Source organism: Galleria mellonella, unplaced genomic scaffold (assembly GCF_026898425.1).
Source record: "Galleria mellonella isolate WM207_F2 unplaced genomic scaffold, CSIRO_AGI_GalMel_v1 utg54, whole genome shotgun sequence".
In the NCBI taxonomy this organism is placed as follows: domain Eukaryota; kingdom Metazoa; phylum Arthropoda; class Insecta; order Lepidoptera; family Pyralidae; genus Galleria; species Galleria mellonella.
The window spans coordinates 1377609-1404816 of record NW_026442114.1 but is presented as its reverse complement, the minus strand read 5'-3'; the positions used below and the strand labels follow the sequence as shown (position 1 = coordinate 1404816).

Sequence of the window (27208 nt, the reverse complement as noted above, 5' to 3'; positions counted from 1 at the left end):
ATGTGTAATATATTTATAAGTATTAATGAAAGTATATAGATACAAATTATATGTATTTTATATGTAGTGTTATAGAAGAAACTGATTTTATAAAATATAATATTGTAAATTGTCGTGTGATCCGTGCATAGAATGTACCATTCATTCTTTTCTCGTGGGTGTCGTAAGAGGCCACTAAGGAAACTTAATGGTCGAGAGACGGACTGCAGCTTCCCTCTTAAAATATCATTAAAAGCCGTTAGGTTAATTAAAGCTGCAGTTATGCGGTTGTCAATTCGCCTGCCAAGCGTGGCAACTACTGAAAAAGCTCCTCTTATGAGGCAGTTCTATTTTCAGCAGTGGAAAATTAACGGCTGGTATAATTATAAAGATGAATATTATAAATGTCTAGGTAATTCATATAGGAAAAAAATTTACTTAAATCACTAGGCACCAAATTTGACATCATTGTATCTGCATTTTTTGCCTAAAATAAATATAAATGATTTTTTTTATACCACTGAGGTGGCAAACAAGCATACGGTCCACCTGATGGTAAGCGGTTACTGTAGCCTATGAACGTCTGCAATACCAGAGGTATTACGCGCGCGTTGCCGACCCTGAAGAAACCTCTTTACCCCCCTTTTGAAGAACCCCATGCTGTAGTCTCTTGGAAAAACCTCGGCAGGGAGCTCATTCCATAACCTGAGTGTTCGTGGGAATCTTTGAAACCGCGTTGTACGCGGTTTTATTTGATTTTAAACAGACTTCAAAAATGGTTTTCAATTCGGTTGTATTTTTTATTTATTACTTCATAACACTGTCATTTCTAAACTGATTTGTTTTTTTTATTTATCTGAAAGGATATACCTTCAAATTGGTCCTATAAATTTTTTAACAAAATCACTTTAATTTTAAGTCAAAATAAATGGTATTACCACGGTTGAAGTCACTATTTTTTGTAAAACAAACACTTAAGTTATTATAAGAATATTATTACGTACTTACACCCAAATACCGAACAATAAAGAAATATCTGAATTACAATAATTTATTTAAATAAATAACCTACATATACACAGTCTGAATCATTTCGTACGCATACATGCCGACGTTTATGAGACGTGTTTTTGTATGTTGACGTTTAACACCAACTTTGATTTTATCACTAAGAGTAACGTTGTTCATACGTATAATCTTTTATACCCTGAGGTCAGATCGTGAGTGACATGCTCAATAAACTTGAGGAGGCCTGTTGCGAACAAATTTATAAGCAACAATACTGCTAACTGCCGACTCGTTTCAAATGAAATAATGGTTGCAATCACGACTTTAATGTTGCAGCGACCAGCAGCATTTTATTGCATGCAACACTACTATATATTTCTACTATTTTAGTAGTTTATAGACGATTACATGATTATCTGAATTGGCCATTTGATTCCTGTTATTCAAGACGGTCAGATCAAACGTAGATTGAACATGAATTTTATATTTATGTATCCCATTTCTGTTAGCTACAGATGATTTTATTTTGTAGTTTGTTATTAAACTAAGTACATTTTTCATAAGCCTCCTTTTGGGGGGTTTTGCCAGTAGTTGTCATGCTTGGCAGGCAGATTGGCAGCCGCAGTTAGGCTTTAAAATTGTTCTAAGAGGATCCGCTACTGCCCAATCCTCGCCCTTTGTTAGTCACATCTTACGACAGCCACGGGAAAGAACGGAATGCCCTATTCTACGCCGGGACCACACGGCTATTTTTTTAATAAGTATTTTTTTAATGGATTATAAGGTAATGAAAATAACGCCCGGACCGTCGGTGTACACTGGCGGGGCACCAGTGAGTGACATTGAAAGCAGGTCAGTTGGCCCATAGCGACCTATAGCCAGTCCTTATTACTAACAATCCCTTCTCTCCCCAGTAGGTTAGTAATGGTTAGATGGTAGAAAATGCCATGAAGCATTAAGCTCGCCAGTTGTAAATGTTTCGCTCATGAAAGTGAGTTTGTTTGTTACCTTATAACGCCTTAACAGCTTAACCAATCACTATGAAATTTGGCATACACGTACTGCATTGAATGGTGAAGTACATAGGTTACTTTTTATTCCGGTCACATAGATGAAATCGCGGGTAAAACCTAGTAGGATAATAAAAAATATAATAAAATTAATAAATTTTCAACTTTTTTTGGGTTTAATTCGTAAAATGATCACTGCATTGGTTATTCATATATTTGACAGGAAAATATGTATACAAATAATATCAAGAGATAATTCTTTATAAACGTCAATAAGAACGTCTAAGAAAACTTGATAATTTGATTTATTGGACCTTAATATATTTATTATAATTGTTATCATCCTTCTATATATGTAGAATAATTGGAAAATTACATGAAATTACAGTAAATCTGGGTCATTTCCCGCTATAAAGTTAACGACTGCGAGCTCCGGCAATTAGACTGCTGTGATGGTGTCACATTTGTGTTTATGTCCTTTTATAGTAATCTACTTTTTAAACTCGATATTTGTTTCATTTAGTATACCTATGCGGTAAGTCCAGATTTGCAGTACTATCTATGTATCTTAGAATAATAGTTATCTTGTTTTTAAATAACTTCAAAAAAAAAAAAATATAGATTGATCCCATAGAAATGTTATCAAAATTGGTTAAGTAATTTAAACTAAATTACTAATAAAAATTAAATCAAAATAACTGGAGTTGATACAGTTAAATTAGGGTTTATTTGTTGAACATAATTTCAATATTCCAAATGTTGACTGGGAGAGAATGTTATATAGCATTAAGTTCGCATTTTGTACCAGACATTCTTTTGCAATGTAGTCAATAAAGAATAAATAAATAATAAATAAATTTAAAGTACATAAATAAAAGTGAATTTGTTTAGTTGTTTATTTGTTATCCCTTGGTGCCTCAACGACTCAACCAATAGTAATGAAATTTGGTATGTATACACATATCATTTTAAATAAACAAGAGCATAGGCTACTATTTATCGCAGCCAATCTACACACGCGATTACGTGGACGAAGTCGCTGAATAAGTCTAACATTTTAAATTTTTAATTAGGTAGTTTAATAGAATTTGAAAACTATTATCCTATTTTTCTATTTCTCGTAGGATAATGAGACCCTGAGAAATTATTTGCAAATTATCACTTTGGTAAAAGAATAAGAAGAAATAAAAAGAAATATTAAGAATACTGCCTGTTCGTATATAATATTAAATCCATAATTTGGGAAGTAGTACTAAAAGTAATAAATTTACAAGTGTAATATAGAACTTATAAAACTTATTTGGGAAGTGACTTTATATATACATATGTATTTGGGAACAGCTAGTCGAGTCAAATACCAATGTATACAAAAATCACAAAAGAGGAAAAAGGTAAAATTAAAAGGTTTTTAAAATTAAATTGTGATTTATAATCGAGTCACATTTAAAAGAAAAAAAAAAAATATATATGTAAAAATAGGTAATACAATTAATTTTTTTTTCTAAATAGCAGCAACAAATACTAAATATGATTAATGTTTATCTGCAGATATAAACGGCAATGCTTTTTGAAGGGGAATTAACCTCGTTTTATGGGTTCAGATATGGTAATCATAATTTAATTGAAGTATCCAATAAATTAAATAGAATTGACGATCTAATAGTCAAATTATAGTTACTGATCGATACTTATCGTCACTAATTAAGTGAATTTTACTTTAATGGTTATGCATAAAGATTATTCATATACTGTAACGGTGTCAAAATGTTGTTTTATATGTTTCAATAAAGCATCTTACATAGTTATCAAATAACTTGTAGATAGTAAAATATTATATGAAATGGCGTTATTACAACTACATGATTATTATGACTACATTATGTATGGCACGAAATTTCTATATTATTAATAATTTCAACCGTTAACTGTCCACTGCTGGACATAAGCCTTCCCCATAAGGGGAGTTTTGCCATTAGTTGCCACGCTTGGCAGGCGAGCTGGCAACTGCAGTTAGGCCTTTGGAGATGTTTTAAGAGGGATGCTGCTACCCATTCCTTGACCTTAAGTTCCCTTAGTCGCCTCTTACGACACCCACGGGAAAGGAATGGGTGGCCCATTCTATGCCGGGACCGGCACACCGGCACTGATAATATTATTATTATTATGTATTATTTTTGAGAAATTTATTTCGCCGTGTGGTCATAGACTAGATCACTCCTTCCTTTCCCATGGGTGTCGTAAGAGGCGACGAAGGAAGAGCGAGGACGGGCAGCTGCGGGCCACTTAAAACATCTCCAAAGTGTGTCTATGTATTTTTAGGTCTTTCTCTACTCTCCTAGTTATATTTAATATTTTTTTTTCATCATTTGCTTAATTTCTGCGCATTATATGCTCATAACAGACGAGCACCAGTGAGGGACGATAGACGAGGATGAAAGGGCAGATCAGTTAGTTCATCGTGATGAATACATCTGGAATTCAGCACGATGTTTTCTAGGGCGTACCACGTGGATATTGACCTGATTGCTAGCAATGGGACTGATAGTCCGCATTGCTAACTATCCCTTCCCCCCCTAGTTGATTAATTAAATTATTATTCTTTTACTTTTTTTTTATACCACTAAGGCGGCAAACAAGCATACGGCCCACCCGATGGTAAGCGGTTACCGCACCGTTCACTTTGCCTGAATGTAATTTTGGTATAAAAGAACAAGTCATAGGATGCTCCATGGTATTTCTATGTTGCATCAGCCACTGTATGTCAACGTACCCCATGAAATTTTGAAATAATTGTAATAATTATCACTTTGTCGGCCTTTCTTCTCACTTCGAGTGTAATGTCAGAAGTTCCTTATGCAACTCATAATTGAACCTCCGGTGTTACTTCCAGTAATTGGACATTAGCGCTTAATACAGTATCCATAAAGTCGATTTTTACGTGACATAATTGAGAAAGAGAGTGATTTTATTTTCTTACCCTTTTAGGTCGCCGGGGACTTGCGTAACCATTTATAGTGTATCGATCGCCTTAATTTATCAAAATGAGAGCGTATATTCGATTTCTACTTAAACCAATTAGTTTTTTTTTATAAATATTTTAAAAAGTATATTGAGTAATTACATACGTGAAGTGTAATAAATGGATAAAAGAATCAGTTAAGTACATTTCGAATTCGCCAACTAGGGGTTCCCTACTATTCAAATATCAACTGAAATATTGCAAAATTTATACTTGAAAAATATTAAATAAATATAAAAAAAAGAAAATTATCTGAAGAAAATGTCATGACAATTTTTATATTTATTTAACTTTAATATACCTAGAAAGTGTAAATGGCGGACTTGACACCATATGGCGATGTTTACCAGTCCACCATAGACAGGAATAACAAAAAATATATAAGATCAATAAGTTTGATATGCTTTTCTGTTTGATCTACCTTAACCACAAGAAAAAAGGAATCTTGAAAGTCGAACTAATGGATGGCTGGAAAAATAAATGGTTTTATTTCTTTCTTTCAAAGTGTGGAACCCTAAAACAGCTGTTTGCGCATTCACTGTAGCTGTTATGAAAGAATTGATTTTTGACTGCCCCAGGACACATACAAGCACACAATGTACAATGCAGATGTACATAAAAATAAAATAAACTGACTTTAAAACCTTTTGTTCAATACATATATATTGAATCGATGTATCCATAATATATAACCGTAATGGAAGGGTTACAGAGTATTTATGCTCAGTAGTACAACAAAATAAAATATATAAAAAATATTTATTTAATAGAGAGATTTTATACATAATTTAAGACTTCGTTACAAAAGATAAACAATTTTAATTGTGACTGAAAACCAGTTTTCAGTTTAAACCGATTCTGAAATAAAATTATATGGGACTAACCTGAAAGAAAGATTTTTTAAATCAGTACGTAAATGACAGAGTTATGAGGTAATAAATACAGAAAAAAATGCAACCAAATCGCATCTGTGCTTGCATGACTTTATATTTCAAAGGCGGTATAAGACATGATACAGGGTACTTAGGCATAACAACATAGTCTTTAGAAATCTCGAAATACACTTTGAGACATACGATACTTTCACGTGATGCCATTTCTGAGTAGAAAAGTGTGAAACCTTTATCATAGATAAATTCATTATTGCAGGCTTAATAATCTTACTTAGGACTTAGTCTTGTTTTTAGAGAGTCAATCCGGCGAAAGGACCATTTTTAAAGTAGACCACTGGAAGAAGTTTATAGTCTGCAGTCAGCATCTCAGATATTCTATGGCAGGCAGTACACCGCAATTCATTGCAATTGTTAAGCGCAATATTCTTACTAAAGTTATGAATATTTGAATGTGTCTATTTGTAAAATACAACACAGACATGAGTGTATATTTGTATTGTCTCTAAAAACATAATATATTACAATTTTATTATTAGTAAACTTTTACTGGATTATAATTCGCGAAAGCACATATTTACAGATATAGGTTACTATCAAATGGTTGCAGAAATAAACAGAAATATTATAATTTCAATCAATAAACTTGCAAGCTTTAGAATATTAAATAAAACTTGCTTTACTAAAATATAAGTAACCTATTTCGATTAAAACAGTTGTCAAAATTATTTGGCGAACACAAAAAAAAAAGAAACAAAAATTTAATGGTATTGAGAACTTTATCCATTTAAAGTCGGTAAGAAATAATAAAATAATAGAATATTTTAAAATTTTGTTTCACAAAAAAAAACCAAACAACATAATTTGAATGGAATACAAAACAAGAATGATTATAAAAATCGGTTCTGAATTAGACAAGACATCATAACAAAATAAAAAATATACAAGCGAATTCAGTCTTACTTTTTTAAGTCGCTTAAAAATTATAATGTATTCTTTATTTTATTTGTTCTAAGTTAAAAACTAACGTGGCAGTCAACCATACGGTCGGCCTGATGATTAATGACACTGCACGAATGCAACACTGGGGACATCTCACGCGCGTTACTGACCCTTGTAACACGAGGACCTAGAGTCACAGTATAACAGTAATTTCACTGCCATATCTCACCCTTCAAACCGGAATACAGCATGTGAGTAAACTACTCGGCGTTAGAATTAATAGATGAGGCTATGGATTCCATAAATATTAAATAATGTATATATACTAGCGAACTGACCCGGCCTCGCACGGTTTTTGTGTAAATATAATATAATTTATATTTTTTATTGACCTTTAACATAGGACAATATTATACAATAGGGACTGTGGTAAGGCGATAAAGGTATTTAAGACTGTATGGATTTATAAAAAAATATATCGCCTTACATCGTACTTACCCATGGTTTGAGTTATTTAGCAGGTATATTAGTGTATAAAATAGTTTATGATTGTTTGATAAAAAAAAATCGACTTCAATTGTGGAAAAAAACCAGTTATTTTAATTTGAAAATTGTAAAATTCCCATGTAACATAAAAATATGTATATCCTTTCAGATTAAACAAGAATTTTCCAAATCAGTTTATAACTGATGGAGACATGAGATTATACATATAAGAAATAAAATCGAATTGAAAACCTCCTTTCTGAAGTCGGTTAAAAATACAATTCGTGTTACTCGATAACAATGTAGCTTTCTAAAGGTGAAAGAATTGAAATCGGGTAAATATTTTTATGAGTTAGTCCATTAGAAAACAAAAGGTATGCATACGATTATTTGCAAATGTTTTATTAATATGAGCTTTTTTGGTAGATACACTTCTTACATCAAATAGCTTACATTTTTTCTTTCTTTTCTCCTCTACCCAAAGATTGTCTGGAAGAGATTGTTTTATCGATAAGACCGCCTTTTATACTTAAAGTAATGTATGTATTTATATATTTTATTTGTTTCTTTGGTTTAGATTTTGTGATCTGTGAACTAAACAGAGATATTTAAGCACATACATACTCATACTGGGTGGCATAAAATAAGCCATTTCCCATGAGCATCGAAAGAGGCGACTACAAGAACTTAGTGGTCAAGGAATGGGCAGCAGTATACCTCTTTAAACATTACCAAAAGCCTAACTGCGGTTGCCAACCCGTCTGCCAATAGTAACAAGTACTAGCAAAACCCCCTTATGGGAGAGGCTTATGTCCAGCAGTGGACAGTTACCGGCTGATAAGATGACACTCGTAAATGCGTAGTTTCCTTCTCATAAACAATGTTTTATAATTGTTAAAAAAACTTCTTTCATGTGAGAATAAAAGTAAATCATAGAAGAATTAAAAGTAAACATTTTTTTTTCTCCAAACTACTACAGGTATTACTAATAATATATATATATATATATATATATATATATATATATATATATATATATATATATATATATATATATTAATAATAATACCCATCCCATTATTCACATATATATATATATATATATATATATATATAAGTGAATAATGAGATCGAAAATTCGGTTACCAGATTTGTATCGTCACACACAGGAAGTCTTATGGTGGTCGCCATATTGAATGAGCCATAAAATTTAATATACTATCGCAGTCTACACGACTCTTCCTTACATTGTAATACTACAATGTGATCAAAATCATTATGTACATATGTATATATGTATGTATAAGGACGAAATAGATACTTAATCTTATATGAGTTTTTTTTAATTAATTTTAAACAGTTCTATATCTATTTATTTACCTGTGTGGTCCCGGCATAGAATATGCCATCCCTTTCTTTCCTGTGGGTGTCGTAAGAGGCTCCTAAGGACGAGGGATGAGTAGCAGCGTCTCTCTTAAAACAGATGTTTTAAGAGAGACAAAACCTAACTGCGGTTGCCAATCCGCCTGCCAAACATGGCAATTAATGGCAAAATGTCCCATTCATGTTTCAACCGTAAAGCAGTTGTGTTTGCATGGCTGTGTTTCGGTTGGAAAGGTGGGATATGGTGTGAATTTACAGGGTTCAGAGATAACACCTGAATCCTCAGGAATGGCAATGCATGGGGGGTATCATGGGCGAAACAGTATACTCTGTTATGTCCGTGGTACTGTTCATGTCTATAGACGACGGTTACCCCTTTCCATTAGGTGGTCCATCAACTTGTTTGCCATTCTAAGTTGAAATAAAATAAAATATTCTAATTAGCATAGGAGAGGTCAAACAAACTATCATCGAGGATGAAACAGCGGGATAGAGTTAGTTAATTCTAAGCCCCAAAATAATTGTCTTTCATTATGGTGTGGTAAAACGCCCCTTTTTCCAAATTGAACCCATTACCAATACAATATAATAATTTAGTTTCCAAACCACAAGTATCTGATACAAGTTCGGATCGAGTGATAATTGCACCTTTCAGAATAAAACCCGAAACTATTTCTATTAGCATCACCTTAAAATACAAGAAACAAACTTTTTTTAGCCATTATTTCCTTGGACTTCTTTTTCTTTTACCTACCTTAATAATACGGCTGTATTAGGGCTCGTTCACAGAGCAACGAAACATTTTTACGTTTCGGGTCGTATTTATTTTTTGCAGTAATACATAAACGCATACATGTTGAATTATGAATAAATTGAGTTTGCTTCATAAAAACAAAAAAAAAATATTACAGTCGAGCCATCACTAATATGGGACCAAACAAAAAAAGAATTATACATAGGTATAATTCTTGATCAAAATCGGTTAAGAATTAATAAAAGTGCCGAAAATACACATATACACGCACGTACACACACGTATACGAACATACTCACACACCCACACACCTACTCGCACGTATGCACGCACGAACCCACGCACGCACGCAGTCACACGTACACACGCAAAAGCAAAAACACTATAAATAGATACTAGTCTTGAAATTTATTTGTATTCATGTAACAATTTTTGGGAACCCTAATAATAAATAAAATAAAGAATACAAGCCATTTATATACTGGCATACATCACTTGTATTTTATTTTATATGTTTTTGAATATCAATGTATATCTTCATTCGTTTTTTTACGAATCGTTAATGACAGATGTGAACTGACCGTAAGGATGCGTTTCTCTGGATGAGACGAGTGTGGGCGTTTTTGGAAACAAGTTACAATGCAAAACCAGTCCCAAGTTCGACTTTGGCCAATATTGGTAATTTATTGACATTGTTATTCGCTACTTGCTTATTCCGTTAATCAAGTTTGTTTTATAATTTGCATATTACGTTATTTACAGTAGCCTTAAATAATAATTATGCAGTATCTTCGTAATGGTAATTGTGAAAACATACAAAACAGATAAACTTTTTTTTTAAACCAGTGCTATGACATTTTTGATAAACAAACTATGATAATGTACGTAATAAAATACTAGGCTCCCCTCGCGAGATAAGTATTGTATGAACTCCTATTCAAAATGTCATACTTTTATATATGTACAATATTTTAAGCTATGTAGTATCAACCAATTTATGTCAAAGACAGAGATTTACAATTTTTTTATTAATTTGCCAGTTAGGCAACATTTATATCAACATGTCTTATGCAAGTATAATCCAATATAGACACGCCCTAGCAAAAAATACCAGTATAACTTGACACGTGACTACCTTATAGAAAAAAAACCCCGTACACGGAGATAGCGTCCTGTGCTTTGTCTCTTTCCCTCTCATAAGCGCGAGTGAGATGCAAGGCTAATTTCGACGCCCACGGGATTCAGTCCCTACCTCCTGCTGCTCTATGGATGATCTTGTTTCAATTAACAATATTATAAAGTGACCGACATCCAACTACTACTTACTTGTGCGAGATCGTTGAATAACTGAATATTTTTGAATAATTTCTTTTTAAACATTGGTTGTATATAATGATCTTACCGTCTTGATGTAATACTGATTTATTTATTACGAATTGTGCTCCATACTTTCATCATCACGATTAATTTTATATAGAATTTGTTCATATTTAATATTTTGCGCCATCTATTGTCAAATAGAGTCAATAACATTTGAGAAGAATTTGAAAATATGAACAATGTAATTCTTTTAGTGGCATTGTTTAACCTATATTAAATTAATCTATATTGTGATTATACAATATAATATTTGTACTATGAAAATTTTAAAGTGAAGTGATATAAAATATTTATAGAAACAAACAAGCATTATAAAAAAAAAAACATCGTTTTGAGTATCACGGTTACTAAGTATTATAACTATTTCTAAAAAAATTGTACATTTTTTATTTATTAAGATTGTATTATAAATAAAAATAAAAAGATATTGATCGTAGACGTTGATTGTGGATCGCAAATAAGATTAAAAAATGCAAATTTATTCTTGCCACTGGGTTGCCTCTGATCGTAATCTACACATAATAAGTACAGACTCCTTATTGGAGTAGTATGACTATGTAATATTTATAATTATCTGGTGTGCCCAATTCGGTCAAACAAATTATTGATCGTCCATAATCAATTTTTGTTTTTTAAATTTTTCCATTCATGACAGCCAAAAGTCAATTGCTTGGACAGCCATGAATGAAATATATTAATATATTTTACTGGGGGGAAAGGGATTGTTGGCAATGGAGTTTGACAGCCCCATTGCCAGCAATATGCCCTATTAGGTCGACCTCCACGTGGTCCCTGAAAACCATCGTGAACAATTCTTGCTGATGTCGTCACGATGGGCTAACTGACCTACTTCATCCTCACCTATCATCCTTCACTGGTGTCCCGCCGGTGTATACCGATGCGCGGGTTACCATTCCATTATTACCCATTAAAAAAAAACTATACTTTACTAGCTCATACCCGCGGCTTCGTCCACAAGACCGGGATATGTTTACAGACTGGAATGAAAAGTATCTATGTCCTTTCCTATCCCATATAGTACATATATACTAAATATCATAATAATTGGTTAAACTTTTATGGCGTTATGACGCCAAACAAATTCACATTTACATTTATAATTTTAGTACGGATTTGTTCATTATAATGTATCAAAATCCCTTCGTTTCCCGTAGGTGTTGTAAAACGTAACTAATAGAACTAAATGGTCAAGAGATGGGCAGGAGCGTTCCTCTTAAAACATCACCAAAGCCTAACTGCTTTTGTCAATTCGCCCATCAAGCGTGGCAACTAGGCAACCCCCCCCCCCCCTCCTTATAAGGAGGCCAATGTTCAGCAGTGGTCAATTAACGCCTGATATGCTTATTTGTGTAATGCTTATTTTTCTATTTTTTATTCCATATGGCGTCACATTTTCTGAGTACAGCAGTTATAACACTGTCACTATTATGGTAATATTTGTTGGAATTTACTACCAACTTTCGCTAGTTTCTTTACTAGAAATAAAGTAGTTTCTTGAAACTGTATACTATTTATTTGTTTTCAATCAACTTCAAAAAAGGATGAGGTTTTCAATTTGGTTTTTTATCTGTTACCTCCAAACTCTGTCAATTATAAACCGATTTCAATTTTTTGCTTTTATCTGAAAGAATATACTTTTTAAATTGGTCTTATAAATATTTTATCAAAATCAGATAAGTAGTTTAGTTTTCAAATCAAATATGGTTTTGCCACGATTGAATCAGCGTTTTTTTTTTATTTTCATTAATATCTTAATTTATTTACTTTACTACATTCATGTTTATATCATTTAATATTAATAAATTTCCTAAAAAAAAAAAACACCTAAAATTACTATTTAAAATAAGTACATGTATTAAAATTATTTAGTTTGAATTTTTTTTATCAAATTCAGTTACTATTGTAACATGTTACATGTTACATCGCACCTGTTAATCAAATTATAGAGGTACGGTTTAAACATATTCAGCACCGATACAATGAAAACACCTTTCAAGTTACTCGCCTATTAACACGGTTATTAAACGAATCAACTCCTTTAATAAAATATTATGACACTCTTTTAAACTATACCGCCAGGTTTTTTTTTTTATACAACTTAGAATGGCAAACAAGCTGCCGGCCCACCTGATGGAAAGTGGTAACTGTCGCCTATAGACATGAGCAGTACCATGGACATAACAGAGTATACTGTTTCGCTCATGATACCCCCCATGCCTTGCCATTGCTGAGGACTCAGGTGTTATTTCTCTGTACATGAAACACAGCCATGCAAACATAACTGTTTCACGGTTGAAACACGAATGGGACAGAGGTGCCCAAGTAATCGACTTTTGTACAAAGTCTCCCTCTGGTAAGTACGTACGTACGTACGTACAGGTTTTTAATAGTTACAGCCACATAAAAAATACTTACAATATGAAAAGATTAATTCACATTAAGAATAAATTAATTAATGAAATACTTATGAAAATACAATTAAGATAGTGTCCCACAAAATAAAAAAAAAGAAACTTACTTCACTTGTGGCTAAACTAGTTATTTCAATTTAAAGCTAAACTACTCAAACCATTTGATAAAATTTCTATGTAATCAATCCATAAGTATATCCTTTTAGATAAAAAAAAAAGCTATTTCCAAATCGTCTTACAACTGACAAAGTTATGAAGTAACAAAAAAAAAATGGAATTGATAACTTTCATTTTTTCCAAGTTGATTAAAAACAGAAAAAAAGTAGTGGAAAAATCTAATAACAAAACTTCTATTCGTGTAACAAACATTGTTAACAATAATGGTTCGAAGCTCATATTTAGTGCAACGCTCTCAAAAGTGCATCGTACTTCGATAACTATGCTAATTCAAAAGGCAAATCTGAGGAAAGCTGAAGTGTGATTATTCCTTTTAGGGATACCAAAGAGTACCATCAAGTGCCAATTACATAGATGATGAGCAGTAAATATTGACAATCTACATAGAGAGGGCAATACTATGTTGCTAACGATACGATGTTAAAACGCACTATTTAATAGTGAAAATAAAAGGAAATATTTTTATTACACCACTATTTGAATAAAATATTTCACCAGAGGGAGACTTTGTACAAAAGTCGATTGCTTGGGTACCTCTGTCCCATTCGTGTTTCAACCGTGAAGCAGTTGTGTTTGCATAGCTGTATTTCAGTTTGAAGGGTGGAATATGGCGTGAATTTACTGGGTACAGATGAATAACACCTGAGTCCTCAGGAATGACAACGCATAGGAGGTATCATGGGCAAAACAGTATACTCTGTTATGTCCATGGTACTGGTCATGTCTATAGGCGACGGTTACCACTTTCCATCAGGTGGGTCGTTAGCTTGTTTGCCATTCTAAGTTGTATAAAAAAAAAAATTTAAAGATGCACTCAGGGTTCCGACCAAAATTGACACAATCAAATAGATGTAAAATCAAGTAACATCGGAGAAAGAAACGAAGAATCTCCAAAATTACGCGGTTATGAAATTGGATAAAACAAAAGATGTATGTAAGGGTAGACTTTTAGCAATTTAGATCTAAAAAACAAATAGAAAATTTGGGTTATCATTAAATGTCTTTATCTGTCATATTCACAAGTGATTCAGATTTGAGTTCCTAATGTCATCAGTATGATAGAGTCAAGGTTACTGCTTTACGTAACTACAGCCCCGAATTTAATTTCTATTTGGATTCATGTAAAAAATAAAATTTATAATTGATTCAGCATTGTCTAGTTTGTCATAACACACTGTACTATTATTGGAGTAGTATAACTATGTAATATTAAAAAAAAAAACAAGCCAAGACGCTGTATAGAAAATATAAAGATATATACTAAAAATTATACATAAAACATAAAAATAGCCTAAATAAATAATTTATGAAGAAAGTTATTTATTGAACAAAACATAGCACGGTTGATAGCTTGCTCTAATTTGCCTTATGATATATTATTGTTGATAGATTTAGAATGTGATGAACCTGATTTTTAATTAATAGAAAGGTCTTATTGTAAAACATCAACAGATTTCAAATATAAGGTTTTCTAATTATGATACTACAAAACAGATTGTCGGTACATTGCTCTACCATATCTCACACACATTAAAAACATCGAATAAGGTAACTAAAAGCTTTTTGTCAATATTAAAGAAGTAAATTAGTATGCACCATACCTCTAGCGTGCCGTTTGTTTAGGTTCCCAGATTTTTTCCTTTGTTTTACCTCCACCTGTTAGCGTACCTTTCGTAGTTGAAAAAAAAATCGAAACTGGTTTCAGTTCTGTTGTATTATTAATAAACACTTTGACTTTGGTTTCTGTTTCAGTGAAAAGTGTATAAGACATTGATAAGATATTTTTTGGTTACTTTTGTTTGTATTTTGATAGTCAAAGATGTATTTTCCATTGGAATTGGAGTCCATCCATTAATTTATGATTAATAGTTTATTTGAAATGGATTATTTAAGTTTTTTTTTTTATTTTATTAAATACATTTTACTTAGCATACAAAATTGTAAAAACGTCATGAGTGTTTTTATTTTTAATCTATATGTAGTACGTGATATTACTACTTGCATATATTTTTTTAAAAGTACTAGACACATACCTTTGTATAAAAACTAAGATTGCAACAGGAAAAGCATTTTTTTTTAATAAATATCAAATTTTTTATATCATGACACCGATAATATAAGCATTTGATAACACCTGTACCTATGGCGCCTACAAAACCGTGAATAGGCACTCACGATTTATTTATCTTTTCAATGAACGTGTTACTAATGTTCTAGATAATATTCAACGTTTACAATATCTAGATACAGCACATTTTCCTGAATGATCATATATTAGTTAACACGTTACGCCCTGTTCGCACGTGTTAAGTACAGTGATAAAGAGAGGCCATTGTCCTAATGATTGATGACAAGTAACTAATTACTTTCTTCATCTGGTGTTGATAAAGTTAGATAATATGTCACTAATCATTCTTATCCCCACGATGTTATAAGAAGCAATTAGGAGATCAAAGTACAGTGAACTGAAAAAAAGAAGAAATAAAACTATAAGGAAGCCTAGTCGGCGAGGTAGGTTAATATCCTTTAGTTATAGGGAATGCTCCATATCTAGCTGCATTGTTGCAATATCTTTAAGTAGTTTAAAAAAAATAAAAGAGGAAGGTCTCTATTCTGTATTTATTCGTTCACCATAGCATATATGTTATCTTATCCTTAGTTTATTAAGTATATAAATATCAGAAAATACCTAGATCTGATTACAATATGTTACGATAAAAAAAAGTTCTAGGCTAATTTGGCTCGATTGTCGATGTCTGCTATCTATCTCGTGTTAAGGTCGAAGACATGAAGCTAAGTATGTATGAACGATAAACTATTACTATTTATCATCATCTTCCTGCCATTATCACAATTATATAAATTTTGGGATCGGCGTGATACGTTTTTATTTATATTACCCAAGGTTTTGGCTTTTGGTTTTACGACCGACCGCCTGTTTGAGGTCAACCCTCCTTGGGAATGCATGTATTGGTGGTATCCACCACCTATGATATGGAGGAAAGTATCGAGAAAAAAAGAGGAAGACTTTGGACGTGAGTAAAGCAAGTTGGTAAAATAGAAATGAAGGATTTTTGCGGAAAAGGCAAAGAGGTATATTACAGTTACGGATGGGATACGGGTCAGAAACTGCAGTGGTTCGAGAGGCCCAGGTCGCATACCTGTGTATACTTTCTGTAGAATCAGATAGATCGCTAGAGGATAACACCTCTAGTAGTTAAAATAAACAATTACTAAAATTACATTTAATGTTTCTATGCACGGAAACACTGTATTCAAAACTAGTTTTTAAATTCTTTGCCCAATACCTTTGATCTTTTCCCTTTATATGACACGACTGTTTCCGATGCCAATAACTTAACACGTGGAACTAAGGGAAGTGTGAATAAAGCTAAAGAGGCCGAGATAAAGTGGAGTAGTTCACAATACATTGAACCCTTTGTAGTTAATCAGCGGACCACACCAGATGCTCACGCACTGATGTGCCGCCACTTTCTTTGTTTACGGATTTGTCAGCATTACTGTATTTACGGTACAGTCATAAAAGGAAAGACACCTTCTACGAAATTCTAGCACTGTTTTGGTAAGATATAGCGATGAGAATACGTTAATCTTTATAAACAATCATACAAGAACTTTAATGTATAATAGATAAAGAATGTTTTGTAGTGAAAGGCTTGTTTCTTTAACTTTGACTATATGTAAATCTTCATCAATGAAAACCATTGTTAACAAAAATATTATTTAGATTGTGGTCAGTTATTTTAATTAATAGACTAGCTAGACTACTGAATTTATTTTGTTAAAATTTCTATAGTATATATACCAATCTGTAAGTATATCCTTTCATATAAAAAATAATTTTCCAAATAGATTTACAATTGACAGTATTATGAGGTAATAAATACAAAAAAAAATCAACTAAATTGATACCTTCTTCTTTTTTAAGTCAGTGGAAAAGCAGCAGATCGTTTAAAATTCTCACGATTCCCACATCCAAAGCAGAGCCAAAGTATGAGCAACAAATTCCTCGTTATTTATTTAATCTTTGTTTATACCACAAAGTAGCTGAATCTAAGCCATTGGATCTATCAAAATAGACGTGATTTTATGTAGTTATTATCAATAAATTGCTCCATGCCGCATTCGAAGGCAGTGAAAGCCCATTGAATAGCTTAACTACAGATAATACCTCAAAGAACGGCAATTTACTTACATTTAATATTTTCTAATGTACAAATACATCACTAATTTTATTATTATAATATTGATATTTAATAATTGATAAAGAATTCTATATGCAGTCGATAATCCGATATGAATATATTAAAAGGTCATAAATTATTACGTTTATGGATGTATTATTCCGTCACAAGTTTATTCAAGACTTAGGTTTTTCAATAAACTTCTTAGTTGTTGTAAGCACGTTTCAGAATAGAGCTGCATATTACAAAGATTTAAACTGACTGTTTGTTTTGAAAATATTTTTTATTTAATACAAAAAAAAAATTGCTTTTTTATCTATAAATTATAGAATAAAAATTAGACTTAACATTTGATAAAAATATTTCATGTAATACTTGTGTGCGTCTAGATATACAAATTTTAGCTGGAAGATGTATTATTCTTATACATATGTTCTACATAATTGTGGGCATTCTAATTTATAATTCCTACTATGAATTTATTTCAATGTACCAAATAAAGAATGCCTGTATAAAAGTGGTAGACGAAACACTTCAAGTGCATTAAAATCTTACTTTCACATCTTCAAGATCTTTCCAGATAATAATGGGCCACCATGCATCATGTATGACACAAGACCACTGACGGGGCCCAAATGTCAGTGCATAAATATATTTTTATTACATGCATCCATTGAAAATTACGATTGTTAATTGCACAAAACAAGCCCAAGCGAGATGAAGTAATGAAATTAATTGATAACAAATAGATGAGAGTTATCGTAATAAAAACAAGTTTGCTTCTCCGAGGTTATCGGACAGAATAAAAAAACATCGCCATATTGGTACTTCCTAATTGGTTGGCTGCACTGGTTCCTGGTTTAGATTGTAAGTATTATGTAAACTCCTCTGTTTTCAATGTACTTTTCCAGTATGGTCTTAACCTAATTTTTTGTATCACGTAGATGGTATGCTAATTGAACATATGGCCCCGCTTGCTGGCAAACGGTCACGGTAACCAACTAACGAACGTCAGTTAAACACTAAAGAAAGTTTATTTATTCCATGCTATACACAATATGTTTTCTATAGTGTAATTTTTTTAAGCGACAATCTAAGGACGGTTAATTAATCATTGTATTTCAATGATCTCCAGGACTACTCCAAATACATCATGGGCTAAAGCATGTGGACGTCTACAAAATAATGAAATAAAAACTTTCTCTTTGTCAAAAATGAAAAAATCTTTCTACGAACTTTTGGAGTGCGGTCTTTTTGATGTATTTTCGAGGAAAAAAATACCCAAGCTGAAATTTTACTACCTGAGTAGTTACAGGTGTAAGCTCCTTTAAATTCACATTGCAAGTCCTTCAGCTTCTAATGTTAGTTCCCTGACAATGACAGCGGTGTGACAATAATTACGAACACTTATAAATAAAGACTCATACATATATAGATGATTTTGTCATTGTTTGTTTAGATTATTATCATGCACTGCACCAATTTTATTGTTAAAAGTTTCGTAAGCACACATTACATTTTAATGTAATAAAGATGATAATTAAGGATCACGAATTGATACCAAAACTAGACAAGCTTTTACAATCTAATTACACGTAAGTTAAACCGGTAGTTATTGCATTAAAATCCACTGCAGCAGGCACTTTTTTTGGTTTTAGTCTTATTGTATGTGCCTTGTTATTATTATTTTTTTATTAGTTATAAGGCTGATCTGTATCTTTAATTATCAATGAAAATTATCTTAATGTCTCTATATATATGTAATAGGAAATTATTAAGCTCACTGCGTTTTTTTTCTCATTTCTGACAATTGTTTCGACTTCATCCAGAAGGTTTCTTCATTTGGCATTTGGCGCTTTGCGTATATAACATATGTATGTATAATGTTAAATTAATATAAGTTTTAATAATGATAGAACATTATCCTTGGTCACGTAGACGAAGTCGTAGGTAAAAGCTAGTTAACTTAAAAATGTTGTACAATATATAATAGGAGTGTTAGTTAATACGTACGTAACTTTAAGTTGCAGTGTTAAACACTGAACTAGATCAATTTAACTTTTATATTTCTAGACATAAGTATGATTATAGAGATATGATAGAAATTTATAGGACAAGCATTTAAAAAATGTTTAGAAAAGTTTTCATTTCAGTACAGTCCCATTATAATGCAGGTGATGTTTATCATTGTTGCTTTTATAGCACTTTGGTAGAAAAACTATGTGATATAATAAAATGAAACCAAGTACCAGGTAATGAAAGTTCATCGTTAACCATTTATCTGCAGATTTAAATTGTTGTTTGTAAATTAAAGACAAAAGACATAACAGTTAGACGTTTCCATCATTTAGGTATTTTACAAAATTTAATGCTAACTTCGAAGCATTTAAACTTAGTATAAAAAGTAGACAGTTTCTTTTTTGGATAAGTATTAATAAAACTTAAAATAAATACTTTAAAATTGGGAAAATATTTACATCTATAAAAACAAAAATGTTTAAAGCAAAAAAGGGGATTTAATACTGTATAATATTCTTAAATATCATATATTTTTTTGTGTATAAATGAAAAAATTCTCTATCTCAAAGAAATACAAGCTATGTAAAGAGAAATAATGCGTTTTCGCTTCGCAGACAAGGAAAAGTTACTAGTAAAATAAATACAGTAGATTAGACATGTTTCAGATTTTATCTTATACAACAAGGTAATGTTTATTTGCAAGGAATTTCAAATATGCACTCCAAGAATTAATGCACGATCAATCGTAAATGGCGATATCAGATATTTACGTCATAGTGTGTTTACACAAAGCCATTGAAAGATGTTACGTTACAAATATACAGTGATAATATTAGCACTATTCTCTGTACATGTGTGTAAACTTTATCGAATAGACCACATGAAAGTAGGTTAGTGTGTATACTACAATATTTGTTGCAAGAACAAAAATGGATATAAAGAAACTGTGAGTTTTACAAAAGTTTTTAAAATAATAACAGTTTTTGTGGGTTTTAAGTAAATAAGGATCTTAACCATGTTCATCCCCAAGATGACAAGGAAACAAAACGTGTTACACCAGTGCATGACTTGTACCCATTATTAGGAGATTTGAGATGTTCTTACTATGAAAGAAAATAAAAATTAAATAAATAAGTCAATAGGTAAATACTTGTTTCCTGCTGTTAAGATACAGGTTAGGAAATTTACTAAAATTTACTAATGCCCAATAGTGGGTAAAACGACAGAAATGATTTTGTTGAATTTTCTAATATAATATTGATATACTATATTATAATAATAATATAGTACGAACAGAAGTAAATGGAGACATATTGCGAGGACCTCATTCGCGAAGGAGAGCCTCATCGACGATCCACTGTCATTGTGAAAACCACGACCACTCTGCCAAGAGTGTACGACTGAAGAAAGAGAGAGAGAGATATTATAATAAGACCATAATATTGACGATTCTTTCTAATCAGACAACGATTGTCTAAGAGTATATATAATTCAAAACACTGACTCGTTTCAGTTTGGAAAAGTTCATATAATAAATTGATTTGAACGATAAATAAATGCGAAACTTCATTTATATAAACAATGTACTTCATTGATCACGGAGATGGTACGTGATATTCAAATAATTGGTCACCTTTAAATTATAATTGGTACGCGGATTTTAATAGTAAACTTTGAACTTTTTCACGATTTTTTTTATCAAAGTTGGAATTTTATTACCAATAATAATTATATTAAATAAACATAAGAGAATTAAAGTGCATTGATGAAATTAGGAGAATGACTTACGTAGTGATCGATTTACATTATCAGTTGTAGTCTTAAGTTACTTAAATATATATAAATCAATATTTTCATATTTAATTCGAAACTTTAATATTTAAGTTATTAAATAGAAAATTCCATTTCGATCTTTTAAATTTTCAAGATAATAACTTAGATTATTAAACTTAAATACAATATTAGACATTAATATTTTTTTATTTTTTATTTTATTACATTACTTTTATTACTTTATATGTTTTTTTTTAATGCATAGTTATTCATTCAATATCTAGTGATCACTTCAGTCTTTCATAAATTTATCATCTTGGTGTCGATCGAACAAGGCTTTTAATAAGGCTTTCCATCTAGAAAGTGTGGGTAGAGTTACATTAGAAGGTTTACTAGTGTAACTGAGTCAGAAAGGATATGCTGTAATACTTCTATGAATAATTTACTCCCACAAGTGAGCTCTCCAAAAACAGTATGTGAATCAGATTTTTTTATTATTGTACAATGTGGTGAAATATTGGCAAGAAAAGAATGTAGTTCAACCTACTTTCCCAAATCACAAAAATGTAGCTAATCCTCTTTAGTCAAATGTCTTTTCACTAAAAAACATAGCTACCTATTTAAATATTTTAGACAATTAATAATAGTGGACAATAATAATTAGTTTAACCAGATGTTAATAATTTCTAAGTATTATAACTTGGTAGATATGATAAAATAATAGTCAACAAATTAAATAAAAAAAAATATAATAATTTTCCATTAACATTTAATAATGTATAAGATTAAATAAATATTAAAGCACTGTTTAAAATTTTGCAATTTCTAGAAGCTACAACTAAATCTAATGTAACAAATTTTGAAATTTTATATATCAATTAGAATTTTGAATATAAGTATTTAAAATAAACGTAGGCAAATTATAACAATAACATAACAGTGAATGGATATCAACTTAATAGAATCTAATGAAATAAGCTAGATGAGCAGACGCATGTTATTCTGTTCTTTTTTTTCTATAATAACATATACATAAGTGTCTACATGTATTTGTGGAATAGATAATAACAGACCATGATAGAAAACATTCATTCAATACGTTGCATCTTGAAAATGTAGCTATACTTTCAAGTGGCTACATTATTAACAGCTTTTATAAATTTCATAGTAAACATATGCAATATGGAGCTAAAACTGCAGGCAAGACAGTCAAACAAAACTAAAAAAAAAAGAAAAATTTAAGTTTAAAATAAATTTAATTAAAATGAATTGCCAAGCAGCGTTATAGCAGTCAGTGTTTATTTGAAAGTGATGAATAAACTGATAATACAGGCAAATAATGTTAACGAGATATTATTATGACAGATATTAATTGATGTCTAGGCTAGGTCTAAATAATACCTACTTCATCATTGATTAAACCAAGCTTTCACGACGAAGTTATCAAGTGACAATAATTTAACTGTATAATGTAACAATAGAACTTATTAATAGGTTTATTTGTTAGACAATAATGGTCTTATTTGTTTGTTAATAATAGATATTAAATTTATTAATAACTTATTCATTGTCTTAATACTGATTTCTAATAATCAATTTCAAACTTACCTGAGAAGCTTAAACTTGGTTTCTCATCCGCAGAATCATCGTTATCGAAACACTCCAATTTTTTCGAATTCATATTTCCAACACTAGATTTCAAGTTTAGAAAAAACTCCTTTTTTGTGTTAGCACAGAAGGTCACATCCACTTGTCTCTACATCCATCTCACACAGAGTATCAGAACCAATTTTTCTAAACACACATTTCACAGAGCATTAACATTGTTGTCTTTTGGCACTGGCAGTTTTTAATCGATAAAATATTTTATAAAATTTTGAATTTCAAAATGGAACGTTAACTGTCGCGGCGCTGGAGTCGACGTGCGCTGCGCGACGTATCACCAACGCGAATGAGTGAGTGACGCTACTCGGTCCGTGCAGACATGTGCGCCTAGATTCATGTTGGAGTCACTATGACCTGCTTGACGCTAATCTGATTAAGCCTTTCCTTAGTTTATTTTGTTCTATGTACTGCATTGCACAATCTATATCATGTCAGTAATGATCTTAAGTCTCAGATATACAACCTTGACTTGTGTATTTACGAAAATTTTGATATTAACAACACTTAAAAATAGACACTAAATATGCTTATAATCTAAGCACTAAGTAGGAACAATTTAATCCACAAGTCAATAGAATTTTTAATATACAAATTATTTGTACCATTGTTTGCTTACAAATATAGATATTCCAATGCGTATGAACTGTTAAGCTACCGCTATTCAAAATCATTTCACAAACATAATAAAAAACATAAATTATTATTCGCGAAAGGGTCGACCCTCCCTTGAGAGTATACTATTGTTAACTCGGTAAGTACGCATGCGTCAGAAAGCAGAATAACAATACTATCCCCCGAGACCTTGATTATTTTGAATTATTATAGAGCGTGTGCTCTAATTTAGAATAACTTCATAACTTTTAATATATCGATTTTTATTATTATTTTTTTTTTTGATTAATCATGTAGTTGTAAGGATGATCAGAAATTAACAATTTTAATCGATTATAATTCAGATCATAAAGTTCTTAACGACGTCAATAAATTTGATGGAATAAAACAACTTGCTCCCTTAAAAGGGACGATATCTGATAATGAACAAGATGCTCTTGAAGTGTGTAACAGGATGGTTCCCACACCGTCTCTAACTTTTTATGGGGCCCAAAATGTTCACGGTCCTATGATTCTCGGGCCAATTTCGTCCGGCGCGTCTACCTTGTAATTTTGTGGGCCATTAATCATCAGAGGTGATTCAAGAATGACAAACCAGACTAAAGCCAGTGAAAGTATAATGCAGGTATTTGCAGTTACCTGTTGTAGAAACACAATATTGTAGACCTTAATATGTAATGCTTTAGGGACTTTGTTAAATGTAAGCAAATATTATGAAATTTACAAGGTTTTTTTAGTTATTAAGGTAAATAAAAGCTTATTGATTTTCTTAGTTAAAAATAGGAATATCAGGTATTGGGTTTGTTGAAATTAAAGATGTAAATAAATTTACATTGATAAATAATAATTATTACTTTTGTAAATAAATTTTAATTTTGTAAATAAGAATTATTTATAAAATCAAATCCAAAGGCAATCTAGAAAGAAATATCGAAAAGAGAAATAATTTAAAGGAATACAAAGTTTACTATAATTATGTAATCACATAACAATACATAGCATCCCGTGAATATTATTTACACAATATCATAAATAAACTAAATATTATAATACAACATTATACACATTACAAAATAAATAAATATTATAATAAAAAAAGAAGTCTTCAATTAACGTATTAGCTTTTTTATGACCAAACATTGTAGAGACGAAAGACTTTCTCGTCATACTGTTTTATGGTAACCAATTAAATATCGTGTCACATTGATTCTTTATAACCACATTCGATAATCACGTTAAGAAATTTAAATTCAGCAAAGCGTCCACGCGAATTATTATTAAAGTTATTATTGAAAAAGTTGTAGTTTGGGAAAGATCACACTGAATCAGCAACTGCAAAATTACAGACATTTATTATATGTGGATTACTATAACCTACATTAAAGACAGGTGGAGTATTGTTTCATATGTTGCAACATTTAACGCTGCGAGCTTTAACTAAATTATAGTTTTTAATAATTTTACACAATGTGGGTTAAACATATTATTATAAAGTTTAAACAATTGTTCTCCAATATCGCCGCTTTTCGAAGCAAAACTAGATCGTAAACGTTCAATTTTAAATTCAACAGCCGAATTGGAGGTTGTCATTACATGTCATTTACATAATGATCCATTCTTTAACAGTGATTGGGCGGTTTTTTCTGTGGTAATAAAATTTATGGCGGGCACTTTCGTCCGTAAAATTGGATACAATTTATAATGTAAGTAGGCGCGAATACCAAAGTATAATATCGCTTTAAAATCAAGCAATTCTTTTAAAAGAGTCTCAGTCCCTGTTTCGCGGATAATTATGTCTTTATACGAGTCGAAATTAAGTAACATACGGTAAATGGTAACACCATAAAATCAATGGCTTACAGTGGAGCAATGAGTAACATAAATATCTGGATTTCGGATTCCGAACTGTACCAATTTTGCAAAGAAAGCACTTTTTCTAATTTTTTTTTCTTATTTTCATATTTGAAAGTTTCATAGTGCTTCAAAATTTTAAACCTATGGCTTACTACATATTTTGGGATACTGTAATAATAAATAAATAAATAAAAATATTTATATAATTTTTCAAATCTTCGATATCTTTCATCGTGCCCATCATCATTCCCTTCATTCCCACACATCATTTGTATTGAGGAATAAAAAAAAACATTGACGTGTCTTTAAAACAAATTATCATCTTCAGCAATATATATTAGTAAACCTGTAAATATGTTTTATCATTATCAACAACTGAACATAAACCTCCCCCATGACGGGGGTTTTGCCAGTACTTGCCACGCTTGACAGGCGGGTTAGCAACCGCAGTTAGGCTTTGGTAATGTTTTAAGAGCCACTGCTTATCCCTCGATCATTAAGTTCCCTTCGCCTCTTACGACATCCACGGGAAAAGAAGTAGTGGCCAATTCTATGGCGGGACCACACGGCATACAATAATGTCTTAATATGGTGTCATAGTAATAATATGGAATTATGTTACAATCAATAATCTTTTACTTCAACATTACACGAATAGTAATTTAAAACATTAAAGACAAACATTACATTAAGTGGTTGAAATTGGCATTCATGATTTTGTGTATAATTTTAGGGTATCAACAATAATGTGACCCGCATGGGACTGCACATACATGTCTGTATTAATGATGGACAATCTTCACTATGTACTCAATGTAAAAAAATTCGGTGTACCAATAAAGTTAATAAAAACTGCTGTTCCTATTAAAAAAAAAAAAAGATATTTTATAATTAAATATTCACCAGAGGGAGACTTCGTACAAAAGTCGATTGCTTGGGTACCTCTGTCCTATTCGTGTTTCAACCGTGAAGCAGTTGTGTTTGCATGGCTGTGTTTCGGTTTGAAGGGTGGGATATGGCGTGAATTTACTGGGTACAGAGGAATAACACCTGAGTCCTCAGGAATGGCAACGCATGGGGGGTATCAAGGGCGAAACAGTATGCTCTGTTATGTCCACGGTACTGCTCATGTCTATAGGCGACAGTTACCACTTTCCATCAGGTGGGCCGTCAGCTTGTTTGCCATTCTAAGTTGTATAAAAAAAATGTAAAAGAAACAGCATTACATGAACAAAGTAAAGCTGAAGTTAATTTTAAATTAACTAACACAAACAAAATGTTGAGTTACAGTCAATAACAATATTAATACTTTTATTCTTATACTTATACTAAATATATATTAGAAATGTCATAAAAATCGGTCGAGCCGTTTTAAAGAAGTGTGACCACAAACATCGTGACACTAGACTTTTATACATATAGGAATATAGATAATACAGCGAAAAAGTTTGTTTAAAGGTTTAAACGTACTAAGCTACTAGTAGTGATTTGCCAAATTCTTTTTTAATTTGATACAAAATTTCTCAAGTAAGGTTATTCAATACCACGATACGACTACGGGCGGAGCCGCGGGATACTACTAATAACAATTAAAAATATACTGTATTTAGGCAACAGTGC

At 31.3% G+C, this 27208-nt stretch overlaps 1 protein-coding gene across 3 annotated transcripts in view; it reads right to left on the bottom strand.

The window, feature by feature from the left end:
- The window catches only part of LOC113513180 (protein TANC2), a 359681-nt gene that overhangs the window by 179408 nt on the left and 153065 nt on the right, over window positions 1–27208 (bottom strand). The window contains exon 1 of one of the 3 annotated variants that reach the window (XM_052898862.1): window positions 23066–23424. The exons of the other annotated variants lie outside the window; for them this stretch is intronic. Within the exon in view, the coding sequence (XP_052754822.1) occupies window positions 23066–23138 (73 nt within the window). The 5' untranslated portion in view covers window positions 23139–23424. Of the gene's footprint in view, window positions 1–23065; window positions 23425–27208 lie in introns of those variants that run through there. 3 annotated transcript variants of the gene reach the window in all.